The sequence below is a fragment of the Podarcis pityusensis genome, assembly GCF_964106645.2.
Source record: "Podarcis pityusensis genome assembly, chromosome: Z".
Lineage (NCBI taxonomy): Eukaryota > Metazoa > Chordata > Lepidosauria > Squamata > Lacertidae > Podarcis > Podarcis pityusensis.
In genome coordinates, this window is record NC_138044.1 from 34919685 (window position 1) to 34947084 (window position 27400).

A 27400-nucleotide genomic window follows, 5' to 3' on the forward strand; every position below is an offset into this window, starting at 1 on the left:
CCCTCCAGTATCCACTAGCATTTCCGCGGGCTCTTGCCTCCCCTAGCAGTGGTTTTGTGTTTTGGCTTGTGGTATTGCTAAGATGGAAGAGGCAATAAATTACCCTTATTACCTTAATCATCACAAGATTGCTGAATAAGCTTCACTCCATCATACAGAAATCACATCCCAGCAGCTGCTACAGCTCTTTAAGATTAGCTGCTGTTTCCAAGCAGCAAGGATATGAGTCAATCAATATAAAAAGCATTACGATTGCACAGAGTACCACATGCAACAGACTCTTGCATATAGTTCAGGCTCTGATTGTATCTCTAGAGAGTTTACACATCTGATGTGAATTAATACAGTAATACGATCCTTGGAGGCATTTTCATTGCAAATTGCAAATGCAAATCAGTGTGATAGGCCAGATTTTTCTTATACTTCCTCTTGAAATACATTTCTCATACCAGTGTCTCACTCTCAATTTTGTAACAGGACTTGGAATTGTGCTCAAATGAATAGCGTTGTGGAGATGAAAACAGTTATGCTAAGTGCCTAACAAGGGGAAATGGCCAATCTGTTGCCCAAGGGATCAAATACAATAGGAACATCTACTAGTAAAGGCAGCTCATCCGGAGAATCATCATCTTGGCCAGCCTCTTCAAAATATGGAAACAAACTGGAAATTTCAGGGACTGCAATTTTCAATCTGACTGGCATCTCTTAATAATTCATTTTGGTGCATTGTGCTCACTGTAGGATATATATGTCAGCAATTAAACTTGTTATTAATGGTAGTAGTACAGCTCAGTTAACCGTGGGTCACCTTCACCCTAACCATATTAGTTCAGCAATATGGTACAAAGTCCAGCAAAGGGGCTCTCTGCGGGTAGGAAAATCATTTCTGCAGAAATGGTAACTCCAGCCAGTGTCGACCTAAGATACTTTGTCACCTGGGGTAAACCACTAAATGCCTGGCCCCTACCAGGGAAGAAAGGGTGAGTGGAGATCTGACAAGGGTCGGGGGAATGAAATCATCCTTCCCTGATGGTTGAAGTGGGGATTTGAAGTCTACTCTGAATCATGCTGTGTGTGTGCAGAACTCAGGAGACCCCAGTGAGCAGCTCCCACCATTTCCTCCTTAGGGGTGGAAAGATACCAGCAGTGCCTCCTATTTGCCAAGAAGCCACTGTGGAGGCAGCCCTGAAAAGCGGCCTCTTGGCAAAGAGGAGGCACTGATTATGGTCTCCTACATCCTTGGGGAGGAAATGGTAGAGGCTGCCCTCTGGAGTCTCCAGGGAGTGTTCTGCAACCATTGTCACTGCGGCGGTAGGTGACACATTCCTTGGAGGCCAGACCTGCTGCCCTTGTGGATTCTGCTGCCCGAGGTAGTCACCTTACCTTGCCTCATGTATGCACCGGCCCTGACTCCAGCCATTAAATATTCATTTGAGATTGTTCCCATTTGAAATATTATCTTTTTTATCTCTACTGCTATCAGAGAATATCAACAAGGGAAACCATTCTACTATCAGAAATGTCCTTTGGATATTTTTAATGCATTGTTAACAGTTTATATGGTGGGGGGGGGAGAGGGATATATTCTGATGATGCAACAGGGTCAGGTGACTTGTTAAGCTTTGCAACCCATGATGATGTTTCTATCCTTGCTCAGCAATATCCCATTTTCATAGGGCTTCTTCTCTAACCTAGTCAGGTAGTTCTTAATTCCTTCAAGAACATGTGTGAAGCTTCATCAGCAGGCTGTCAACTTAGCCCTAATATGGTGCACTGGATCCATCACTTGTCTTCAGAAACACAAACAATCTGAGTGACTTATGATGCCATCCTCCAGTTGGGTTTTATCAACTGCGAATGCTAAGTTGATTATCATCATGGGGCAGCTCAGTGCTGAAGAACATTATCTGGGACTTTATCAGCCTTGGCAGCACTACCTCTAATGACAGCTCTTTGGATCAAGAGACATCAAAAGAATACAAAAGAAAAGCCAGGCTTTTGAAATACTTTGCCACAAGGGTACTCCACCAGCATACTATCCAGCTGTCAACAGAACTGATCATCACTTTTACATGGGTGTGAAATATGGACAGATCACTGCAGGCATATCAAGCAACTTGAAAGATTTCACATGTGCTATCTAGTAGGTCTTCTGGCAAGGTAGTGTCAGATTTTGCACTTGTTGAAAATAATAAAAAACAGACCAGCAAGGCATTTATCATTAAAGGCCAACTTTTATGTGTGTGTCTCTGTGTGTGTGTTTAAAACTGACCTGTCCAATGCAAGACTTTCAGGCTACGCTTTCCACAGAGGGCTTGTCCTTCTGGTTGGCTGTCTCAATTTGTCACTTGTTTGGTCACCCAGCATGCTTGGTGTTGTCAAAGCAGCTTGGTCACTATTACCATGCATATATGCATCATAGCACCAGAAGCATACTATGTATTGCACCAAACTCAAATATTATCCCTCTGTAGAAGACTTAAAGTTTCCCTTGACATTGCCCTTGTTTTTGCAAATGAGTGATTGGAGAAAGACATTTCTCTACCTTTGGAAGAATAAACCTATCATGGTCTCAACACTGGACAAAGCAAGCAAGGAAGTACAAGGACAGGGGTCAGCAAACTTTTTCTGGAGGGGGCAGGTCCACTGTCCCTCAGACCTTGTGGGGGCCTGGACCCCCCCTCTCCCAAAAGCACTCCCCTCCCAAAAGAACCCCTGTCACCGCCACTCATGCCGCCACCGCCTCATCTCCGGCAGTGTTTTCATCGTCCTCTGCCTCTGCACAGAGCCCATGCTGCTAGCCTGGGTGGCAGAGGCAGCCTTTGCGCCGCTGCTGCTTCCTTCTACTCAGCTTTTTCTGCTCGACCACCTCTGAGCGCCGCCACTTCCTTCCTGCTGAGGTGGTCAAGCAGTAGGAAGCAGCCCAGCAGGAAGAGCCGAGCAGGAGGAAGTGTCGACGGCACGGAGGCCGCGTCAGCGTAGCTGCCCACCCAGAGGCATCTGCGGCTTCTGATTGATTGCAGGAGCTTCCTGCAGCCAATCAGAAGCCGTGTTGCGGAGGTCAGTCCCCATGCGAGGCCTCAGCGCTGCATTGCTTTAGCGCGGGGACTGAGTAGGCAACAGAGTCCGCAAGGTTCACAGGCTGGATTAATGAGCCCGGTGGGCTGCATCTAGCCTGTGGGCCTTAGTTTGCTGGCCCCTGCACAAGGCTGAGATCCAGAGGAGACCAACAATTTGTTCTGGGACAAGAAAGTCTGGTAAGCAAGTAGAATCCTAGAACCTTGCAGGAATTGTAACAGAGGGGGCTTGAATTGACAATCTAGTACCAGTTGAAGGCTTTTAAAAATTGCACACTTTCCCCAAACAGGTTTTATGGTCCTTTTATTTATTTTTATAAAAAGTCTCAATTCGGGGGTGGGGAATGCAGGGAATGTTGGTGTATTCAATGTGGCGAATCTCAAGCAGCTTCGTTATCTCTGATTGGGCCTGTAAAAAGAAATTTTTAGGGGAATAAGTGGGTGACTCTAGGCAGGGGCGGGTAGCTAACAAAGTTTGCAGTAACAGCTTGTCTGCTGCAAAACTGGGACATGTTTCCCACTCTTCAGTTAAAAGTTTTTATCTCTCAGTCCCTTTTCCCTCAAACTGGGCTCAATACTTGTGCAGGTACTGACAAAAATGGTTCCCATTGAGTTATTAGACTAGTTTCATCCATTCATTTAAGTGCTGTAAATTATTTGAACTAGAAAAAAGTGACTCTCTAATTTAAGGTCTTACGCTTATCACAAATTCTTTAACGCAATTTACTGTCTTTGAAATAAAACACAAGACATGTTTTAATGTGCTCAATGACTGCATTATATTGTTACATTTTAAACTTGTATCACAAGGTGTTGACAGTTTAAAAAGAATATAATCTCTGAGTATTTCCCCCCAAAATTAGCCGTTACAGAAGACATTTGCCCTGCCCATTTCAAACAAATATATTTGACACTTCAGAGTAAAAAGGATTAACCCACCCCACCCACTCCCCAAACCAAAACTTCATAGCACAGAGGTACTTCAAAGTGATGATGTTTAAGAGGTATTAAATAAACATAAGCAACTGCACAAAGTATTGCAAAGCAAAAACAAGGTGTGTTTTTTAAACAACAACAAAGAAGTTAGGATCTGTTGATGACCAAATCTGAAATCACCAAAACTAATTTTAATTTGCAAATAGGGAAACGTTGGTATTATACACAAAGGTTTTCAACATTTTAGTGCATGACATTTGCAATGTACTTTTGATATCTATCATATTAAATGCTATCATCCAACTCAGAACCTGCACTCAAATAAATGATGACAATTTGCACTAGATGGCAACTTAACAACATCTTGACAGGAGGCTGGAATTTACGTAAATAACTAGGTTAGAGAGAATTGTTGTGTTTTATGGTATCTCTGAAGAAGTTTTAGTGGAAATAGTTTTTGGTTACAAAGAATATTTACTTAGATCTGGGGAACATCAACTATCTCAGAAGACTAAAATGTGCTTTCAGACATCCATGCAATGTTTAGGCAGCCCTCTTTAAATAAGACATGGAAGTGGCAGGTGCAGTTACACGAAGCTCCCAAATACAATATTTCTTTGCTTTCTACAGTGGTGGATGCCCCAGCATGTTCCTTTTTTTTTTTGCCTGAAAGTGAGGTTATTTCCAGAAATCACTGGCCATCCACAGCTTCTGGGCAAAAGGAGGAACAGACCTGGGGAACACTGTGTAATTTACTGCCTTTATGGGCGCAATAGTGGTGTAATTAATACATCTTCCTATACATATGCAGAACTGATGCATATATTCCTTATGAAGGACTACATATCTCAGCACACTTTACTTCCATACAATCAAGTGAGCCATTCATGGGTGGACTGCTATTATAAATGGTATTGGTGATTCGTGTACTGGGCAATGTGGAGTGATTTCCTCTATATGCTGCTAAGTGTCTCACTTCCAGAGCTGCACGGGGAAGGAGGATAACAGTGGAGATAGAGTTGTAAAGTTTTGTTTTTACTTTTACAAGCGCCTGCAGTATGTTATAAAAGGGGCTATTTCATGCTATGTATTTATTCGACTCTATAAAATCTTTTTATCCTTTCTCTTTTTTGAATACACTATGGCACATGGGAAGCAAGGACAGTTTCTTTTGTTAAACAGAAGTGTCAATACATTAGACACTAGAATCACTGCTGTGGGTATTTTGTTGTTGTTCTCCAACCTTGTTTAGACATGGTGAAGGAATGCCACAAAGGGACAACTTTCATGCAATTATGAATTGATTTCACTCTGCCATAATCAAGTAGATATTAATATAGCATTTTTTAAAAGCAGAAGTTAATAGAATATCCTCATGTTAATTACTGAAACTCTTACATGCATACTGTCATAAGGTTACTACATTTACCAACCTGTCCTCTATAGTTAGGCAAAACAGCTAACTAAGTAACTTGTGAGTTCTAACAGCCAGGTTGCCAAAATTCATGTAGGATGAGTGTAGGAAGTTTAGGCTTCCTTCCTCTGCTGGACTGTATAAAAACATTTAACAGCACTTTGTAGGGCAAAGGCCTTAACGTGACCTGTCACAGACTTATTTTGAATATGCTCCTATGAACCTACACTATGGGCCTTCCTGCATGTCTCACCCTAAAGTGGCTTATGGCCTAACACGTTTGCTCTCTCTGTGCCTACTCATAATATCAGGAATGGAATGAATGGAAGCAAGGCAAGAGTTGCACTACAGAATGGTTGGGCATCTGACCCGAGGATGAGTTCTACCCTAAAAGCACGGGCAGCTGGTACATTAGGGCAAATGGGGCATTACCCACCAACCTCATTCTGCTGTCAGCCTTCCTACTTGCAGCATGTCCAGGAGTAGTTGGCTTGGTATAATTTAGCAGGGAGGACAATGGGGACAAAACTAGAATTAGCTGACTCTGCCTACTATTGACACCAGCTCAGCTACTGATGTTCTCCTTGCCTTCTACCCTGCCCATTCCAATGAGAGCCAATCACCACTGTTTAATAGTGTTATTGAAATTACCTGCAACTACCATATTTTTTCTTCTTGAAAAAGGTGCCTACACATTTCCACTAAAACTCAGATTAACTGTATAATTAGAGCTGTACAAAAATGTTTAATAAAAGTGGATGGATTTTCTTACACAATTTAATCCATAAGAGCTTATTTTGATAACTTTTTTTTAAAAAAAGTTCCTTATGGCAATCTATCTCCTAGTAAAAGTTGTTTGTTCGTGAACAACCGGCGAACCAGAAGGTGGGCTGTGGCTGCTGGAAAATGTGCCACAAAGGTTCTAGACAGCAAAGCACAAAAGCCCATGAGCTCCTGGCTCAGGTATTATGCATGTTCCAGATAAAACACACTGTGTGACACTTAAGAGAGCTAAAATGTCATCTGAACTGATCTTTCGTTACATGAAGGTCTCAAGAAGCAATGATCAAGCAAGCTCAAATAAAACATAAGCAAGGTTGTTAATCCTAGACATCTGACATATTGGATTAGACCTCCCATCCCTTAATTTACGTTAAAAGCAGTTGTGGGGGGAGGAGGGATGAATTGGATCAGGACTATAGTACCTGAGCTGCTCTTTGCCCTATTAGGGAAAATGTGTGTGTACCCATATGTTTTCCCTAATAGGGGAAATAGCAGCAGTATATATGATTTATTTCATTTTCTGTATTTTTGTTCTTTCTGGAAAGATACATTGAAAAGACACTTAGATTGGGAACACACACCATGGGGGAAAGGGTTTAACCTCCTTTCCCTGGTGTTACGATCCCAGTCCTATTCAGGGGCCCTGGAGATCTGAACACAGAACAACAATATCTAGTCTAGCATGGCCCCATGTTTTTAGACAACTTAATTTTGTGGTGGGAGGAAGGAATGTGTGTAGCTATACTGCATTCTGAGGTAGTACATATAGTGATATATGCAGATGTAAAGGCAAAACATTTAATTATGTGACATTTATGTATAGTTGTGATAAGCTCTGTAAATAGGGGTCAGTTGAAACAAGGAAGCTTTATTCACCATGGCCTACATATACAGCTCAGAATGTACCATTTAAAGTGGCTTGTTTAGAAATTCTTCATAGTGGTTTAATTTTCAAATAAGGAACTTTGCCTAAAAGGACTTTTTTGGTCTTGTTTGAAACTGGTACAATGATATTTAAGATGTCACTCCTCAACAAGAGAAGGGCAGTTTTATGAGAGCATAGCCTATTATACGTTATGCTTATATGAATTGTACATCTTTCTGCCTTTTGAGAAATGTTAAGATGCAAAGCACTTAATAGATTAAGTGTTGTGCTCAGCAGAGTTCCACTTGCGCTGGGGCAAAACAGCAGAAAGCCATTTAAGCGGATCCTCTACCCCCACCCCAACCCTCTCTAAAGCTGCGACTGGGGTTTGAAGGACCTGCTGGAATAGCAAGGAAGGTTTTGTGTGAGGCTGTAGGTGAAAGTGGTGAAACTGGTTGCCCCCTCCCTTCATTCAGTAGAAGCTGCTGCTCGATCCTGGTTCCCACTGCAAATGGAAGAATCATTTCCGTTCATGGAAGGACAAGTTGGGAACCAACTCAATGTTTTTAGTTAATAAATTTAAAATATGAATGCATGCTAATATTCTGCTATATTCTAAATACATTTCATGTTAAATGTATGTGAGTGCTAGATTCCTAAGCAGTATTTCAGTGGTTGCATAAAGCTCCAGTGATTAACTTTCCATGAATAATTTGAGGCCTAGTCACCCCATCCAGTCCCTCTGCTTACAAGGGAGTTTGGTTGAAGGTTTCCTAGGAATATCTATTTGGAAATATATCTTCAATAATTCCCCCTCTTAATATTAGAAAATAAGGCAAATACTGTTCAGAAAAAGGTGCTATGACCTCCAGACTACGCTTTTACTAGGTCACCAGGTAAACATATGACAAGAGTGGGAATCATATCAATAACAAAAGCAAGGCTTTTTGTTTTCAAATCTGCATTTTCAAATAGAATAAAAAGCTATCAAAAGACTCTGTGACCGAACATAATATTCAGAAAATACTTTTTAGACTTTATAGATACAAGCTTCCTATATTTACAATATATCTTCTTCTAACACCGCCACCCCCCCATTTCCCCTTTAAGAGACATGTCCATTAAATTACATAACATGTTCCAAATGTGGAATAACATGACTGGGCTAGTAAAACTGAAGCATCAGGCCATCTTGCATCTTTTTGGACTTGCTCTTTGTCAGAATTTGGTTCTGTAAAATCTCTGGTTGCCAGCTACTAGGCTGCTCAGAAGCATGGCAGGAAACAGAAAAAAACAACAACACAACTGCCATAATAATTAACATTAGTGCAAAAAAAAAAAAAAAGGAGTATGTTCACAGATGCTCTAATAATCACTTTAACATTTTGGCTTTTAAATTCTAGCAAATTGCTTCTTCTTTTTCTGAGATTCAGTACATTGTTTCAAAATACTGTGCATTAGAAAATATACATTTTGCCCATCCAAGTGGCTTACCAATTTGGCTTTATGTACTAAACACATTTTGACCTGAGTTTGAAAACGTAGACTAGACAAAAGCAATTTTTTGCCTTATGCCTACTAGTCAATTCTCAACAGAGTGGGAGGTAACAGCAGAATGCCTTTTCTTTAACTAGAAACATTTGTGTTTCTAAGAAAGATGTCTAGCAGGGGTTGGGGAACCCGTGGCTCCCATATGTTGTTGGTACTCCCACAAACCCTAGCCAGCAAAGCCTACATGGTTTTTTCATTCCTTGAATTCAAACTTGTGAGTAGCCTTGACCAAGACATGTGGGTCTTAAGTAGCTGCAGGATGTAGAACCTGACCTCATATGCTGCTACCCATCTAAACAGGCTGGTTCCATTCTCTTTTGGACAACTAGCGCAAGAAAATTGAATACTGCATGGACAAAAAGCGGCTGATAATTTCATTATAATATAAGCTATTTAGTGGTGAAGTACAATAATTTGTGGGTAACTGATTTTTCTTAAAAAAACCCAAAAACAAACCAGTATACACCACTTATTTAAAATGCAGCAAGTTTACAGCAGGTGGGAAAGTTTAAATAGAATGATTATACCCCTTGTATATATAACACTGAATCTAGCCACCCCGTCCCAACCAAAGAAAATAATATATAGTTGCTAGAATGTCAGATGAGGAAGACATAGTCTGAGCTCCTTGTTTAGCTTCAAAGTTCACTGGGTGACCCTGAACCAGTTGTTCTCTCTGTCAAACCCACAATATGTGGATGTTTTGAGGATAAAAAGCCTTCACCCTTTGGAGTAAAAATGGGATACATAGTGTTGTTAATAATACCACCTTTCCCCGGCTAGGAAAACAATGTATGCTTTTTGTGATATTTTATTGAGAGGGACATTTAGTGGAAAACGATAGTGAAAGTAGCTTTCACTACAAAATCAGGCCGCCGTGAGTATTATGGCTCTTGCTGAAGCTCACAGTCTAGGTTGATTTTGTTCTTGACAGTTTTGAGCACCAGCTGACCTCCCCTCCCTCATACAGAATGCACATGAGTTGCTTAGTGCCCCACCAACATGGCTCCTATAAACTCACTGTTGTAAGGTATTTTGCACATCTGAGTGTTTTTCTTTAATCATCTGCAGTAAAGAAAAAATATTCCATCATATAAAACACACCATAGCCTCCTGAAGTGTGTGTACATGTGTGTGTGTGTGATGGTGGGGGGCGTGTGTGTGCACGGAATGAAACAGAAAATGTGTTAGGAGCAATTTTTACAGTGCGTTACTACACATGTGGCATACTCAAAGGACAGCTTTTGGGCTGATCAAAATGTAGTATGATCAAAATGCCTCAAATACACATGTGTGTGTTTGTGTGATGTACTAGGGAGCACTATATAGAGTATCTCTTTTCCCCACCCCGCTACAACTATTTTAGCTCATTGCCTGGGTCATCTCATCTCAACATGTACTATTATAGCTTTTATATAGCATGTTTGACTGTATCTAGAGAATCTAATTCTGATTACCTTCATATTAATAGATTATGTTTCTGAAAGCTTTAACAAAGGCAAATGAGTTTTAGAACCATCAAAATAGGTAAGAATTTTTCCTCCAAATATCCATATAAAGTTCATATAAGTGCATAATTAGAAAATACATCTTTAAATAGAGTCAAAAACATATTCTGCAAATGATATGGTTTAACTTTGGTACAATCCTATGTTCTCATTCTTAAAAAAAAATTTTTTTAGCAGTGATAAGAAGCCATATATCTTTCTACGACTGATGCTGTAGATTTGTGATAAAGTTTAACTGAAACCAAAATAGCTGAATCCATCATGCTTAAAACTTGAGAGATAAGATTCTAAAGAAATTGATGGGGGCTGTACAGTGCTTTCTCAGGCTTACAAAAAAGGCCTGTTATGATGTGTGCTGTATCAGCTTCAATCTGAATTAATTAATATGCAAATTTTACTTTTTTCCTTTCATGTCAAAATAAGAACTGCCAATGGACTCCTGTCCTCTTTCGTTGACCAGATCTTTTGATGCTGCTTGTTTTAAAAGCAATTTTGTATGTTATTCATCTCCATTCATATAAACCATTCCCCACACTTTTAGGAACAATCTACTGCACACCCTCCCTGAAATTCATGGGAGCTGCATAAAAACATAGTAGATTGACACGTGTGAGTAATACTAAAGAAGAAGAGATAGGAACATTATATTTTAACACTGCTTATATCTATTGAGGATTGCATTTTTAACATACAGTAAGTTGTGTGGGTTTTTTTGCACAATAACTTTTGTAAAAATACATATTTATTTTTCTGGTTGTTATTTTCTGGAATTCATTTGAATTTCATTTATCTTCATTGTTGCTCTTTCCACATTTAGCTCTTTCCACCATGTCTCCATTTAAAGTAAATAAAACACTTCCCAGTTCTTTGGCATTGGGAGGGGTTCATACTGCCGTGATGCTTCCATTGTGACGAGAACGTGACCTTTCCAAATTTACTCGTCTGTTATCTGGAATATAAAGGGAAAAGGAAACATTATAAGATTTTAAAACATGGATACTGCAATGTCAAGAGGTTTTCAAGCAGTCCTGAAAATAATTTCAAAGCAGTAGATAAATAAATTACTAGGTGGATGGATCAGAGAAATTTCAGAGTACAGCTGCCAGGAATTCAAAAGTTCTGCAATCAACAATAAATTAATTTCCTGATCTGAAACTCTGGGGGTGATAAAGGCATTCTGTGGAAGAATTCTGTGGCACTCTCCCTTGGAAATAGTAGGTGACAACCAAAAATGCAGGGGAAAGTGTTACTAAATAAAGATGTCTCTGTGCCCAGTTGCTTTGGGAAAGAGAAAGTAACGTTATCCTTCCTTGAGAGGCAAGTTCACCAGCATCATTCATAAAGTAGGAACAGATGAGATAACTCACTATTCCCTACACACACACACACACACACACACACACACACCACTTCCGACAAATTACCTGGATGAGCAACTTCAATATAAACTATTACTGCACAGCAATTATTGCAATGGAAAATCATAGCATAGGAAGATTATTTCATGGGCTACAAGTCCAATGTCCTGAAAGCACAATTTTAAGTCAGGCATGCTATAGCTGAAAATATATTAACAAACATGGTATTCCCTCAAATGTGTTTAGCATCTCCTGACCAGTAAAATGCAAGTGACATGGCTGAAATTCCTGTGTGATACAGACATGCAACTGATTAGCTTAAATCGCATGACAAATGTTAGCTCTCTGGAGATAAATAAATGTGACACATTGAGAGAAGAGTTAAATAGTTCTGGGAAGGGTTCAAGAAGCAATGGGTAGATTAAAAACTAATAAACTTCCATTTACTTCTGTATAAGTAGCTAGAAAAATGGATTTTAGAATTCATGGATAAGTGCCTCCAAGCCACTTTACTTTTGGGCAATGTCTCTCTCCCCTTTTCCTCCTCCTGAAATCCCTGTATTAAGAAATTTGAAGTTATGCAGCTAACCACACAATGAAAGACACAAGTGTCCCATTCTACTGCACCTGATGATAGGCGAACCTCTTCTGTGAAACCCACAAACTATGACATTAATTCAGCAAATCCTGCTGAACTAAAGTCCAATTTGCATGAAATGTACAATATGTTTTTATTAATCTCTTATACAAGACTATGGGAGGTAGAGGGCATCATGCAAATATAGCAAGCTTTTTTGCATTAATCATGGAGATGAAAATTCTGGAACCAGTTGGTGAGCACTTCCTGCAAGTATACATCTCTGCCATGCAGGGGTGAAATCATCACATACAAATAACAGGCCCTAAATTGTTGTTTGAAGAAGTTCTATAAAAGGAGGGCGTATCCCTGGACTACAAAACCTCAGTTAAAAGAGTGACAACTTCACGAATTTGGATAATGTCTAGTAAAAATAGCTAGAAGATACTCTCTTTGGGATTATGTTGTTGACAGAATGCAAAACCAAACTACTGAATTTTTAATTAACACCTACAATCCTGTGGTGCTGATAAAATGATTATTTGCTGTTGCATTTAGAATGTTTAAGTTGCTGAAGAAATTGGGGGGGGGGGGGAGGACCAGGGAGAGATTCTTAGTTATGACCTGATAATTTCTGCTCAGAAGATCTATTTCCACTTTAAGGGGGCTGGGGAAAAAAAAAACCTTTGCCAGATTTGGAGTTTAAGCTATTTTTTTGGAAGTGAAATATGTACACCAATTTTGGACAAATCATTCAGCTTCACAATAGGAAAGAATGACAGGTTGAGAAGGCACATAGTGTCTGTTGCTTGTATTTCTTATCCTTGTACCATACATGCATGTTGCATTATAGAAAAGAAAAACACCCGCTTTCCATATTGCCCTCTGTATAAATCTCAGGGCAGATAACAATAATATTAAATAAACATATATTAAAACCACCAAATGTGAATATATATATATATATATATATATATATATATATATATATATCCTGCTCATAATTACCACATACTCATTATACCAGTGACTATTAATAAATGCCTAAGTAAACAGGTGGATTTTAGACTGTAGCTAGAATGTCAGTGAAGTTGATGCCACACATTTCAGGGACGGTATTTCTAAGTTGAGTATTTTTTTTTTTCATATCACCATCTGGTGTAATTCCCCTAGCACCTTTAATTTCAGTCACCAATGTAGTTCATTCAGCATCAGTATTATGTGGTTCCTGATAGCTGTCCTGCCAATATATTGAAAGCCACATTTTTCATCAATTGCATTACAGTAATCTAAATGAGTGGTGATCAGAGCATGGCTCACAGTGGCTAGGCTATCTCTATCCAGAAACCTTAGGAAGAAAGAACGGAAATTTGTAATTAACATGAATTTCTATTTGAAAAGTGGACAGGAGAATAACCAGTGAATAGGATGACCCACTGGATTGGATAGGCAGGCCTTTTAAAGCCTTTTGCCTCCTCTTCCAGCCATCCCACCCTCCAGTTCTAAGTGGCAGAGCAAAAAATGACCCCTCTACCCAAAAATATAACCATAGCCAGGATGACTATGCCCACTACAATATATATATATATATATATATATATATATAATGCCACATTTGGAAATTACGTAACACCACATTTCCAAACCAGGACAACAAAAGCATATGAATCTACACCATGGGTAGGCAAACTAAGGCCTGGGGGCCAGATCCGGCCCAATCGCCTTCTCAATCCGGCCCGCAGACGGTCCAGGAATCAGTGTGTTTTTACATGAGTAGAATGTGTCCTTTTATTTAAAATGCATCTCTGGGTTATTTGTGGGGCATAGGAATTCATTCAACCCCCCCCCCCAATATAGTCTGGCCCCCCACAAGTTCTGAGGGACAGTGGACCGGCCCCCTGCTGAAAAAGTTTGCTGACCCCTGATCTACACTCCGTAAGACTAAGATAATGCAGAGGAAAAAACAGAGGTGGGTGAATGTCTTCCAGCACACTATTCAAACAGAAACGCACAGCAAAGACCAATTTCTGTTTTTGCTTGAGTGGACTGCAGGACATTCAGTGAATAGGATGTAACAGAGCAGTTTTCTCTAAGGACAGGGTGGGATTCCTCTTCATCAAAAGCAAACAACCCTCCATAGCACCTTTCTATCCAAAGCAGCATAAACTGAGGAAGAAACAGTATGAGAAGAGGCCCAGTGGCCTCCCTGGAGCGTATGCATTGTGTGCAAAAGGCCCCAGGTTCAACCTTGGTAGGGTTGAGAAGGACTTCTGCTTGTACTGATTCAACCATTTCAGAGAAAAGAACATGCTCATACTATGAACGTTCCCCTAATACTGCTTCCAATGAAAATTCATAGTATAAAAAGAACATTCCAATCTGAACAAACAGCAGTATTTAAATATTCATGTTGTAATCAGACAAATTAAATGCCTTCTGTACTTTGACTGGTAAGTTGTTGAATTAATTCTCTTCTGTTTAAGTATGTATAAAACCCTAGCTGAGAATCAGTTTGTTTTCAATTGATTTAGCACATGGTTCCTTCAAAGCATGTGGTATGCTACAGATGAAAAGTGCTCCCCTTTCTGCCCGCAGAATACTCATCTCTCCATCAGGGCACATACCTCAGCTATACATGGCCCAGCCCAGCTCTATGGGGCTATTTGGGTGTCTCCCGAAAAGAAATATTTTAGAGGGGGAAAGGATACCTCCCGATGGGAGGAGGCTAGAGAAATAGAGAATTGTGTATGGAACCAACATATAGTACCATCTGTTGCTTTGCATCTTATAGCAACATTTTGGAGGCTAAGGGTGCTGGGCAGACAAATGTATCCAGGGCACAAAAAATCTCTTGAAGTTTCTAGTCATTTTTGCTGTCTTTAAGTGAGATATCCCGGGAGTATAGCCAATACTTGCTGTCAGTACACAACTGAGTGCAAATTGCTTCAAACAGACTTATCTGGCATATCCAAGTTTTATCTGTTGCAGGCAGTATTTGCTCAAAGTGGCTAAGCAGGGAATTTGAAGCAGTGGCAGCAGCAACAACAATAACTACTACTACTACTACTACTACTACTACTACTACTACAGAGGCACACAGACTTGCTATTCCTAGAAACAGCAGTGCTATGGAATGAATGGTTTAGAAGAAGCTTATCCCACAATAAACTGATCCCAAGTGTGTGTGTTCAAAGAAATATATGTGGAATGTGGAAGAAAGGATGTGTGAAGAACTGGATGTTGCACGGATGTAGTAGTTTAAAAATATTCTTCTAACAATTATTTTTGTACTTCAGAGTTGAGTAATTAACTCTGAAGTACAATAATTGTTAGAAGAATACTGTTAAACTACCACATCAATGCAACTGACACAACTGACTGTATCAGAGTGGCATTTAAGATCTTGGGACAAAACAGATATGTACGCTAAGCACATTGCAACCTGCTGGTGCTCCAAAAGCCAAAAGCTATGGCTTACTCTCCAATGCTTGACACAACACTAATCTAGGAGCTGAAGCTGCATCATGAGCTGAGAAATTAATCTAAAAGTTGAAGTTGCCTTCATACTTTGAGAACTTGTGTCCTCAGGATGACAGTTCCATAAATGCACTTCTGTTTGCTCCAAAGACAGTCACATAGAGCATAGAAGCAAACATGGTGAGTGCTTGCATGGCGGAATGTATTCTAACATTAGAGAAGAACAATACTTCTTCTGTATTACGGTGATAACACAGAAGAATAACTTAAATCTGTATATAATGGGGCATAACTCATGCAAGTTCAGACATTTCATGGCCAATAGCAGTGTTGATTCTAGCTTTTGAGGGAGTTCTGACAAGAGATCCTCCAGTAGGCTCTACCCTTCTCTTCACTGCCATCAACTACTCTCTCTCTCTTTCCCTCTAGCGCCAACCACCATTGTCACCCAGTCTCTTCACTCCCATACATCTCTTGGTTGTTCCCTCTGGTTGCAAGGAGGCATAGGAGCAGGAGCAGGTAGTTCTGAAGGCCAACAGTGGACTCCCTAGCTGAAGCATGAGCTTCAACCAGTGCCTGATGATGTTAAATCCTGTAACCAGCCCTGACAGATGGGTTGTATTGGGTTACTAGTAAGAGGATTTACATGCATAATCACCAGTTCTCATTGAAGCGTTTCTGAAAAGTGGTGGAGGGAGCAAAAGCTTAGTGTTTGCTCTCAGACCCTTACACATGCACACTGTACATTTATTATTTGATTTGAACACATCTATCACACCTATGCTGCCAAAGGGAATCAAGACAGCTATCAATCAGTATACACACACAGAAGTGAGCAAAATCCTTAGAACTAGACAGCATACAGTCAAACTAATAAATTAACAAAAACCTTAACTAATAATTCTGCCTTTTATTATCTACATGACTAGGCGTTGTGTGAATGTAACCACAGGGTATCCTGCAGTGACATTTCTTGTGCAACTAATTTCTTTGTCTAATGTCTGATTGGTAGTGTCACCTAGGTTTATAACAATTCTTCAAAGATAAAGTAACCCATTATTTTAAAATTTATTAATTTGGTACATGTTTTATGAGAATAGGTTTTAGAAGCCGCTCCTTTGAAACAAGCTTTCGGGAAGGTATACAGACAGATGCAGTTACTGTGTCTGCCATTTCTGTAATTCTGCATGAATTTGAAAACCATTCTCCCTGCCTCTGAAATGGAATGCAGTCATTCATTTTAATTGCAAAACCCACTTAGAGCTGATTTTGAAATTGTAATAAACTGTGCCAGGACACAAATGCAATGAACATAATACATTGGCTATGCAACTACAAGGACCTGCCTTTTTGAGCTTTGTCAGGGATATCTATTGTTCTTGTAACAGCTAAAAAACAAATACCCCATGTTTTTCTCCCCCTATTTCATCTGATGCACGTGAGGGAAGATTAACTTAGCTTGTAACTGCTTCTCTATGAAATATACCACCCTGCATTCTTGTTCTTAGGTCAATTATGTGGCTGGAACTTTTCAATCTGCAGAGCTCAGGATGACTTGAAACTCCCACATAGCAGTAATTTCATAACAATCCTCTCTCTGTGTATCTAAACAGTGAGCTTTCCATAACTGTCGAGCCTCAAAAGTTTAGGGGATGTCTCAAGAGTCCTAAACACATTTTAGTTCTCATGTTTGCAAATCAAATGAAAAGTTGCACTGGCCAAAACTTGCCATCTGATTTTAAAATGGCATTTTTTGTATATATATATATATAAAACTTTCTATATTGCATTAGCAACATTTGGAAGTGGTGCACTGGAGACAAAAAGGTGTACAAGGCTTAAGCTTGTGAAAATACCCTTAAGAGCTATTTTAGATAGCCTGGGAGACATAAAAGCATCCAGGAGAAGAGGGAAGGACCATGACAATTTACGCAGCTCTGCTACTCTCTTCAGTGAAAGAAGGATAAAGTTTGAAGCAAAGCCCTTAATATCTAGTTACCTAGGCCGTTATTTTTATAAACCAGACAGGGTAAAGAAGCAGTTGTCTTTCCCTAGCAAACACTATTTGTGAGGGCTTTAACAGGAAAAGGGGCTATAAATTCAGACACAGGAAATTCAGACCCAGTTCTGGCACCTCTTTTTCTAGAAAAATTGCATTGAACAGGACTGTGAACCAAACTTTGTTATTGGGAACAATAAGCATTTACAAAATGAGAATATATCCATGAACGATGCAAATGTGGTCACTTCCCTCCCACTGTCTCCTTCGACCTCCTAAAGAACAGAATGGGAACCTGTGGCCTCCAGATGTTGCTGGTCTCCAACTCCCATCATGCATCATGACCATATGCTGCCTGGAGCTGATGAAAGCTGAAGTCCAACAACATTTGGAAGGCCACAGGTTTTCTTCCCGGGTGCAATCTACAAAACCAGAGTTTCTAGGAAAGCTGCCTGTATCATTCTCCAGAATTAAAAGCCCAGGACCTTTCTCAGGGAGCCAAGGAGTAACAAGTGAAAAAGGAAAAAAAATTGCCCCTCAGAATGTGACTTTCAGGGCTTATTTTGCTTACCTCTGATCTAGAAGGGAGAATAGAAGATTCTATAGACAGATGGAAGTGCACCACTTCCAAATGTTGCTAATGCAATATAGAAAGTTTTTTTATATATACAAAAAAGCCATTTTAAAATCAGATGGCAAGTTTTGGCCAGTGCAACTTTTCATTTGATTTGCAAACCTGAGAACGAAAATGTGATTAGGGCTCTTGAGACATCCCCTAAACTTTTGAGGCTCGACAGTTGACTGTTTAGATACGCAGAGAGAGGATTGTTATGAAATTATATTCATATATGTATTACTATGTGAGCTGTATGGATGCGGGAGGCGCTGTGGTCTAAACCACTGAGCCTCTTGGGCTTGCTGATCAGAAGGTTGGAGGTTCGAATCCGCACAATGGGGTGAGCTCCCGTTGCTCTGTCCCAACTCCTACCAACCTAGGAGTTTGAAAGCATACCAGTGTGAGTAGATAAATAGGTACCATTGTGGCGGGAAGGTAAACAGCATTTCCATGCGCTCTGGTTTCTGTCACAGTGTCCCACTGCGCCAGAAGTGGTTTAGTCATGCTGGCCACATGACCTGGAAAGCTGTCTGTGGACAAGCGCCGGCTCCCTCAGCCTGAAACAAGATGAGCGCCGCACCCCATAGTTGCCTTTGACTGGACTTAACTGTCCAGGGGTCCTTTACCTTTACCTTTACCTTTAACTATGTGAGCTGACTCTAATAGCAGAAGTGGAGTTTGGTCTCATATTCTCTAAAAGCATTCCAGAATTAAATGTCCAGGGAGCATTGCTTTAATTTTATTTTCTCCGGAACTCAGAAGGAATCATTTAAAATGTTGCTGTGACAGAACAATATATAAACTTAAAGCTAAAAAAAAGCCTGGCAGAGTGAATATGAATGAACACACAAAAAAACCCTTGATGCCTATTTAGTAATAAAAAGGGCTGTTGCTAAAGCTCCACCTTATTAGACTAATTTTTGTTGAAATAGCAAAGAAAACACCCTTGTAAAGGCATTCATATGGCCTGTACCTTTGGGAGGCAATGAAAGCATTTGCATCAAATATTTATTTGTACCTTCATTTAAAACTTTGCTCACTGGAAAAAGCCTAATGAGATACACATCTAGTTCTTATGAAAGACCCAGGGGACAATATTCATACAATTCCAGGGAACTTTAGTACAATATAAGCAACACAAAACCTAAACACGACAGACCAGAGTGAATAGAGGCGAGTGCATTACATTTTCTGCTTAAAGGCTTTATTAAGGGATTAAAAAGCTTAGAACCCAAAGAAAAAAAAAGCAAAAATACAACAGCACAAGGCATTAGTATAGTGGCACCTCCTGATTTCTAAATAGAAGCGAAAAACATTAAAACAGAAGCAATGCCAGGCCTGACTGGCTTCTACATTAGGTTCCTCTTCCTTCAAGAACTATTTACTCAGTGGAGTCTACAGTAAGATTAGTGAGTGCCATAGAGGTTCCCATCTCTACAAAATCTCTCCCCCCAAGTAGGATGTTATGAACCTTGGGAAGAGTAAAGTGCCTGTTGGGAAGACTTGTTGAATTAATTTGCACAAGACAAGCATTTGGTTGTTGTCGTTTAGTCGTGTCCAACTCTTCGTGACCCCATGGACCAGAGCACACCAGGCACTCCTGTCTTCCACTGCCTCCCACAGTTTGGTCAAACTCATGCTGGTAGCTTCGAAAACACTGTCCAACCATCTCATCCTCTGTCGTCCCCTTCTCTTAGTGCTCTCAATCTTTCTCAGCATCAGGGTCTTTTCCAGGGAGTCTTCTCTTATGATGTGGCCAAAGTATTGGAGCCTCAGCTTCAGGATCTGTCCTTCCAGTGAGCACTCAGGGCTGATTTCCTTCAGAATGGATAGGTTTGATCTTCTTGCAGTCCATGGGACTCTCAAGAGTCTCCTCCAGCACCAGAATTCAAAAGCATTATTTCTTTGGCGATCAGCCTTCTTTATGGTCCAGCTCTCACTTCCATATATCACTACTGGGAAAACCATAGCTTTAACTATATGGACCTTTGTCGGCAAGGTGATGTCTCTGCTTTTTAAGATGCTGTCTATGTCTACGTTTGTCATTGCTTTTCTCCCAAGAAGCAGGCATATTTTAATTTCATGACTGCTGTCACAATCTGCAGTGATCATGGAACCCAAGACAGTAAAATCTCTCACTGCCTCCATTTCTTCCACTTCAATTTGCTTAGTTTTTTTGATGTTGAGCTTCAAACCATATTTTGTGCTCTCCTCTTTCACCTTCATTAAAAGGTTCTTTAATTCCTCCTCACTTTCTGCTATCAAGGTTGTGTCTTCTGCATATCTGAGGTTGTTGATATTTCTTCTGGTAATCTTAATTCCGGCTAGGGATTTATCCAGCCCAGCCTTTCGCATGATGAATTCTGCATATAAGTTAAATAAGCAGGGAGACAATATACAGCCTTGTCGTACTCCTTTCCCAATTTTGAACCAATCAGTTGTTCCATATCCAGTTCTAACTGTAGCTTCTTGTCCCACATAGAGATTTCTCAGGAGGTGATCAGACACTCCCATTTCTTTAAGAACTTGCCATAATTCGCTGTGGTTGATACAGTCAAATGCTTTTGCGTAGTCAATGAAACAGAAGCAGATTTTTTTCTGGAACTCTCTAGCTTTCTGCATAACCCAGCGCATGTTTGCAATTTGGTCTCTGGTTCCTCTGCCTCGTCTAAATCCAGCTTGTACTTCAGGGAGTTCTCAGTCCACATACTGCTTAAGCCTGCCTTGTAGAATTTTAAGCATAACCTTACTAGCGTGTGAAGTGAGCGCAATTGTGCAGCAGTACATGCTTGAAGAAAAAGAAGAAGAAAGGGTGGGTGGCCCAGCTTTAAATATCTCTGCCTGCCCCTCCCCCATTGGTGGAAATGCAAGCTTCCAGAGCCAGAAGTAACTTCATGCCAGTCTTCTAGTTCCACAGAAAAGGCGCTCCTCACCTGGACCCCTTTTCGGGCTGGATGGGAGAGCGATCATCTGGCTATACAAGAATTTGAATGCCAGTTTCTTTTATTCACCACCTTGTACAATATTGTGATATTGGCTCACAGATGCCTATTAACTATTAATTCCAAAGTCTTCTCTGTCTTAGACAGTCTTTGGCAAGTAAATATAATACTCTGTGTCATCTGAGATAAAACAATGCATTAGAAAGCTACTGTGTAGAGAAGAGATTGCTTTCCCCCACACTCAAACACTATTCTTTTTGCAATTCTTTGGGTTTTCTTCTGTAAATTGTAAGCTACTGCTGACAGGTAATGTGGTTTGCATCAGACGTAGCTCAGGAAAGAAGAATCCATCTTGAAATAGCAGTAATATTAAGGAAACATAGTATAAGAACACATATTAGTGGAAAGCATCCAGTTTGATCCACGGGAAATTGTTCGGTTGTTGTGGAAAATTTAGCAGTAAGGAGATCACGTAGCTCTAAATTTTCTTTGCCTGGGATACACCCACAAATGGTGCAGACAGGCACTGTAAGACTGGCTACTATTTGTCCTGAAAGCAGTGTTAAATTGGAAAAACAGACTGAGTAAGCCTAGTAAAGGTTTAGAAGAAGAAAAGATGGAAAGCAGGGACTTGAGAGTAGTACTGAGATACATAAAGGGTTGGCCTTAGGAAGGCTAGTGATAGGTTCTCCTTTTCAACTGCAGATACAAGACGGAAGACTTGGCTTGAACAGAACTAAATGTAAGGGTGGTTGCCATTAGCCCTGTTCAGCTTTGTGTCAGGTGAGATGGGAGCTGGAGTCCAGCAATATCTGGAGAGCCACCGTTTCACCAGCCCTGGTCTGAACAAAGTGATAAGAGCTCACTTGCATCCTGCCACCTTGTGCCTTGCTTTCTCTCACTCTGCCTTAATCCTCTTTCTTGATTAAGAGATCCTCACTCTTGTTTGTCTGGAGTTAGTTCTAACAAGGAATCTATTATTAGACATAAGAATGAATAGTTATTTTTCTGACACAAATGCTTTATAGAGCTCCTGCTTAAAGTAAAAGATTGACTGATTAGGTTACCAATTTGATGAGATCATGATTTTGTGTGTGCACAAGTACTATATTCTAAGACAAATCTGTCTAAGTTGGCGAAGTGTGGGAGGAACTACTGTATTTAATAACTATGTTCAGTTTAGTTAGAGATGAGGTCATGTTGCTGTCTGGAATTATGGATGATATGCATTCCAATAGTATCAGGTTTTTGGTTTGCTTGTCCCATGTAGCAAATACACATTTTGACAACTCCAGAGACAGGCTCCATAGCTATGTAGCAGGTTACTAAAGGTGCTCCAGTTTTCTGAAACCTTCTGAAATTTCTATGGATCCAAGACAATTAAATGATCCATTACATTAAAGTCAGTATTTCATCACTGTTTTCCCTTTTCTTTTTTAGAATTCAACATTGAAAAGGAGGAAGCTCTGAAAAGAAAATATTTGCTACATCTATTGTATCATCAAGTTTCCTTTCCTTTTTTTTCAAAAGCCCTCCTTTCATTTTAGGTTTAAAAGCATGGGGTGTATGTATCTGACAGACCGATGAAAAAGGGGGCAGCTGGCTTTGAGTTCTTGGGTGAGTCTTAAGACCATCTATGGGTAAATCGAGATCAGAAAGTATTTCAAGACAAGTAATCCATACTCCATTCCTTAGGTCTAGCGACCACTTTTCTCATTATCTCCTCTGAACTTGCAGATCAATACAACAGACCCCAGAATTGTATCTTGCTGATTTATTAAATTTCTAACAGACTGTGAGACTAAAAAGAGATTTTGAATACATTCACCTTGTAGTATCAAGCACAGTCATTCTTTCTTTTGGCTAATTAGACTTTTAAACTCCAACTATTTTTTAAAAGTACAACAGTTTGAATAAGGCTTCCTAAAAATGCGCAGCAAAATAAATCTGAATGTGACCTTTTAGAACTGACTTAAGGTGACATTTATTGGAATTAGTTTCCTTTGTAACTAGAACTCAGAAAAAGATCAAGTGACAATCTCCCGGCATTCAGTTTGGGTGATAATCTATAGGGTCAAACTGAGGGAAGATGTACTTGTGGTTTGCTGGAGAAGGCTCAAATGTTACATACAAGTGTTAAAAATATGGTGTGGGAAAGGTGTTACTCTTCTACACTAGTGCTTTTTTGCTTTTGTAACCTTCTTCACTTATTTGGAAATAAGTGGGCTGCAAATCTAAATAGCAGCAGCAGCAGCAAGCAACATCAATATATAAAAATAAATACTCTTCTGCAAATCCAGAAGAGTGATCCTATGCATTCTTACTCTGAAGTAAGTCATTTGAAAGTGAGCATGGGACTGTAGGCATACTTTTAAAGTATACTTTTCCGTCTATAAGATGCCCCCATGTATACAACACCCCCTATTTTGGGGGGCTCAAATTTAAGAAAATGGGGGAGATGGCACAGAGTTGTTGAGCTTTTTTGGCGGAGGATTGCCCAGTTGTTGAGCTTTTTTGAGGGAAGAATTGACCAGAGTTGTTGAGCATTTTTATTTGGGGGGGTGTGTGTGCCGAACTGAATATAACTCACCCAAGTGGCAAGCACTAACAATCACAAGCAACACAAGCCTAATTGCCGAAGCGGCAGCCAATCCAAAGCAGTCCTTGCCGCATCCACAAATAACCCGCCCAATTGACAAAGCAGCAGCCAATCCAAAGCAGCCCTTGCAGCTGACACCATTCACCCACCCAATCACTAGATCCTCCTCGTGGATGCAACCAATTGCCCGTCCCCCCACTGCACTACCCATGTATAAGATGACTCCCCCAATTTTTTACTTTATTTTGGTGTAAAAAATCCTCGTCTAATACACGGAAAAGTACGGTATTCTGTACTTTAAGGTAGCTTTATATCACAATCAATTTTATTTGCACAATTTGCCCTTTAAAAGTCATGAACCTATCCAGATTAAACTTTAAGATTTTTGTTGTTGTTGTTGTCTATTTAATACTCCAATTTTAACTTTCCTTCCCTCAGAAACATCACCACTTAGGAAAAATGCTTTTGAAATGACTGAAATCTCTTCCATGTCTGTAGCCTATGATAAGCCTTATTTTGAAACACTACCACATGCCTGCCTCAAGGGTTACAAGACAAATCAATCTCCTTCCTCCCTTCCTCCAAGGGTAATTGGCCTTTAAAATCACACACGAAAATAGGTCTCTTTGCCAACAAAAACATAGCCACGTACAACCATTTTCTGCCTCATTTTGATTTTCAGCTCCTGGATGGGAATGTAGCAAAAGGGACGGGACAGAAAAAACTGCTGTATCAAGCAAGACACTGCAAAGACACACATTATAAAATAAAGACTGTAGTGAGAATAACTTGAAGTTAGAATTCAATCACGTCATATTTATTACATTTCATTTCAACAGTACAAGCATGTTTCATTTTATATTCTAGTTATTACAAAAGAATTTCACTGAATGTAATAGAGTGATGATTCTGCTAAGTGTACTGTTTCTGAATTTAAGAGCAACCAGTTATGATCAGGAGATGGCTCCCTTCCACCCCATGTAGTAATAAGAGAGCTGCAGATTTTGATTGACACCTAATTATCCAGACCAGAAAATACCAGGCAATTTTTGGTCATTCACACCTCCTTGCTTGACTTCCAGATGTTGTTTGACTCCCAACTCCCAATATCTCTAACCACTGGTCATGCGGTCTTGGGCTGCTGGGCTCAAAAGAGCTGGAGGGACCAAGTTAGAAAAGACTGATGATGTAAACGTTTTCATATAATTTTTAATATGTTAAATATTTGGTATTTTTTCCTTAGTTTTCTTTGAGGGAGAGCTCCTTGTAGCTGACCATTTGAATAAACTACAGTTTTGTATTACTTCCTGCTTTCTATTCTAAACAATATGATGAATACAATCCATATTACTAATTTAATGCATGAAAACAGTTTCCTAATGTTTGCATATTTATGAATGAAGATTGAATATTCTTTAAAAAAATTTTTTTTTAGTTTATTTACAACACACACACACTTGTCAAACTGAACATGAAAATAATACTACAGAGTCAAAAGAGAAACAAAAAGCAACAGGACATAAAACAAAACAAAAAAGTACAAATAAAACATGATAATGTACAAAAACTTATACAAAACAAATAGTCTCATACACCCACACACCATATTTCAGTTCTTCTTTTTGAAGACTGAATATTCTATTAAAATACAATGAGCCCCCACAAGTAAAAGTTGGAGAAAAAGATACAAAGCTGTTTTTTTTTCTAGGAGTGGGGGGGGGGGAGGAGAGGATCAAATCATTTTGAAGCACAGTACTGAAACTTCCACTAAACATTTAATGTGAATTTTCTCTTTGGGACTGTGTATACAGGTGTAGAGCAATTATTAGATTTGATATCTGAATGAATTCAGGTTCCCATTAGAGCTTCAATGCTTCAATGACCCCATTATTTCCTTTCAGTACTCCCAGACCTGATCTACTTAATTATTCTGACTAGTGAAACATTTAGGACATGAATTTATGATTTGTTTAAAACCAAATGGGACAACTGAAAGTACTTGGGATGGGGGGAACCAACACAAAAGAAAAAATGCTTCTATTATGTATCTGAGAGACAGGTCAGGCCTATGATAACATTATTATTGTTCTTATATTATATTGCATTGAAATTCTACATCTGTTTAGACTGGAATATGTTCCCTATTATGCCTTAGTAAGACTGTTTGACCAGTATGATTCCAAGTGACTGAGAAGCAGGGCTTTTCCCCCCAGTTCCAGCACCCCCCCCCCCCCAGATGGTCACCATTGCCATTCTAAGAAAACAAGGGAAGTGTTCGTGGTGAGTTCCAGCACCTCTTTTTCTAGAAAAATGGCACCGGTGACAAAGATGTTCAAAGCAGACATTCCCCCAATGACTGTTATTCAAAGCTGTGGAACAGCTAGAAAACATTATACTGAAAACTTTCTGAAGGTGACTATGTTAGACCAATGTCTTTATACTCATTCTTCTGGTGGCTTCTGCAGACAGTCAGAAGTGGCGTTAATATCTATAGAAGCATTGGTTTTGATCTAATACCAAATGTGCAAAAAAAAGAAAAAGCAAATAGGGTTGAGAATAGGGAGAGAGGTTGATGAGATGAAAACGGGATGTATGGTAGGAGAGCAGGAAGCAGTATTGAATAAGGATGCATTTTTGTTGGGAACATTAATGAATAAGTCTATAAAGGTTGGACTTTAGGAAGGGTGAGGGTGGACTGAACAGAACATGTGAGAATTTTTTAAGCAAATATTCCATTGAAGGAGATATAGGAACAGGACTGTTCACTCTATTGGCATTGCTAAGTCCCCAGGTGAGGTGAGCTCCTCCTTTCTTGAAACTGTTTCCATTCATTATTACACAAGAAACCCTACTTTCCTACAAGTGATCATTATAATAACTTTGCAACTTGTAAGAAATGGGGTCTGCTTTCTTTCTCCCCTCTTCTCTTTTTATCTTCTTTTCCTTCTGTGCTTTGTAGAGTCTGTGTTTATTGTTACAGATCTTAATATAGGCTGCTTTAGGAGGATTTTTGGCTAAACAGCAGGGCAAAAACCTCTTAAATAAATAAATAAAGATATGTCAGCGTGAAAGAAATACATATACGAGCAGTAATGTTATAGTTCACTCTGAATCTGTGTTAAGTTATGAATGCATATAAATAAATGCAATCTTTAACACAATGTGAAATGCAGGGATTCTGGTAGTCATCACTAGTATGAATAGTTCTATAAAGTGGAGTAAGAGAAGCAAACATCAAACTAAAGTTGGATGTAAAATTCATTCACTGTTTGATACATGCTGACAAAACATCCTACTCGAGGACAGGATGAATTCTCGCTTTTGAAAAAGAGAGAAACATTATGCATGAGCCAACGTACATTTTAAACCTGAATAACAATTAATGCCAATGAGGAAGACATGTTGCTGAAACTCATTGGGCAGTGTATTCTCCACTCTAATAATTTCCCCATATAACACCCGTTTGAGGTTCATCTCTTTCCTTTTCCATTTTTGTGTGCTGTCCTCCATTTTTATTTTTTGCTATTGCAAATAGCCCCCTGATGAACTAAGGAGGAAATTAGCTTTTGAACCTCCTTACCAGTTTTTCAGTCACCACACCCCCCCACACCCTTACTGGAAGGCAGCCTGGATGAAATGCATCTGATGAATTTCTCTTGGAAATTATTCCAAAAATTTCCCCACTTCCTAACATGTCA

The 27400-nt window shown here is 39.6% G+C and overlaps 1 protein-coding gene and 1 long non-coding RNA gene across 2 annotated transcripts in view; one reads left to right on the forward strand and one right to left on the reverse strand.

Moving 5' to 3' along the window:
• LOC308468382 overlaps positions 1-2193 on the forward strand; it is a 64983-nt gene extending 62790 nt beyond the window's left edge. Inside the window, exon 3 of the long non-coding RNA XR_013981620.1 lies at positions 1696-2193. This is a non-coding gene — a long non-coding RNA (uncharacterized lncRNA). The remainder of the gene's footprint in view (positions 1-1695) is intronic.
• Positions 2194-3831: 1638 nt separating this feature from the next.
• The window catches only part of DIAPH2 (diaphanous related formin 2), a 346556-nt gene continuing 322987 nt past the window's right edge, over positions 3832-27400 (reverse strand). Inside the window, exon 28 of the mRNA XM_080990485.1 lies at positions 3832-11083. Coding sequence (XP_080846611.1) covers positions 11019-11083 — 65 coding nt within the window. The 3' untranslated portion in view covers positions 3832-11018. The remainder of the gene's footprint in view (positions 11084-27400) is intronic.